The sequence below is a fragment of the Sphaeroforma arctica genome (genome assembly GCF_001186125.1).
Source record: "Sphaeroforma arctica JP610 unplaced genomic scaffold supercont1.7491, whole genome shotgun sequence".
NCBI lineage: Eukaryota > Ichthyosporea > Ichthyophonida > Sphaeroforma > Sphaeroforma arctica.
In genome coordinates, this window is record NW_014033067.1 from 1 (window position 1) to 1,417 (window position 1,417).

General features: G+C 34.0%; 1 protein-coding gene across 1 annotated transcript; it reads left to right on the forward strand.

Moving 5' to 3' along the window:
- Nucleotides 1–194: 194 nt before the first annotated feature.
- On the forward strand, nucleotides 195–1,042 carry SARC_16160 (hypothetical protein; the record flags this gene model as incomplete). The annotated part of the gene is made up of 2 exons (XM_014289727.1): nucleotides 195–578; nucleotides 811–1,042. 2 exons carry the CDS (start codon nucleotides 195–197, stop codon nucleotides 970–972), a joined length of 546 nt encoding a protein of 181 aa, XP_014145202.1. The 3' UTR covers nucleotides 973–1,042.
- Nucleotides 1,043–1,417: the final 375 nt, after the last annotated feature.

A 1,417-nucleotide genomic window follows, 5' to 3' on the forward strand; every position in this document is an offset into this window, starting at 1 on the left:
ATATACATCAATATATACATACGTACATAAATACATACATACATACATACATACATACATACATACATACATTCATACTTATAGACATACATACATACATACATACATACATAGCATACATACATACATACATATATTTATTCCACAGACATATATATATATATATATAAATATATATATGTATAGATGCACAGATGTATAAATTGATATCGGTGTGGCTGTGTTGGTGGAACTGTGTAGCGCTCTTGCTTTACAAACGGATTGTGTTAGGTATTGAACCGAGTTTTATCCGGCTATATCACGTACGTTCGTTTGCCGTCTTCTTTCCTCTGAAGTCCAACCCAACTAATATTTTCTACGTATCGACCGTCTGTGGACTACAGTACCTTGTAGACGTGCCCAAAAAGCTCCCATTAAGTGATGCAGAGGCTATGAGTTCTATTGGCATCACAGCAAGTGATCTACAACGGGCGGGTGAGATATCTGGCAGCATGCCTGCTATGCAGGATAACAGCATGATCAACATACAAATCAGGGATGGCAGAGACAGCAAGACAATAATATTGAAGTTCAAAAAGGTACGTGAACACTTCGGTTCGTATCTTTCTTTAGTTTAGTTTATCCATGTTTGTATATTGCTAACGGCAATGGTGGTCCGTTCAGAAGAGCTCAATATTGGAGAGTACATACACAATTGACCGCAATTTGATATTCCATTTGCTAGTTCGTTCTATTTATTTTGTGCGCATGTAAGCGAGAACTAATGCTGATCATCTCGGAACATTTCTATTACTTTACTCATATTCGCAGACGGATCCCATGAGCAAACTACATAATTATTACTGCAAGAAGCAAGGCATAGCACCTTCGAAGGTCTCTTTCAGGTTCGACGGAGACAAGATTAAGGGGAGTGACACAGCAGAAAAATTAGAGTTAGAGGACGATGATCTTATAGATGCAATAATTTCGTGACGAAAATCAGGGTACTCTGAGTCACATTAAGTTACCCTCAGGCAGAGCGAAGTGGCGGTTAAACTTTTCGATGATATCAATATATATATATATATATATATATATCAATATATATATATATATATATAAATTAAGATAGATAAAGAACAAGATAACGGTATATGTATATGATACATACATAAAATATATAGCTATATAGATATATTCACATACATATACCTATATATACACAAGTGCATACATATACACATACATACATGTATATAATATAAATAATACATAAACATATACCTGTATATATACACATCAATACACACACACACACATATATATAGAAATAGAAATATAGCCATCAGATACAGAGATGAATATTAGGGTTAATATACATATATACAAATACAATGCAAAGAAATGAACATAAACATACATGCACACACTCACACGC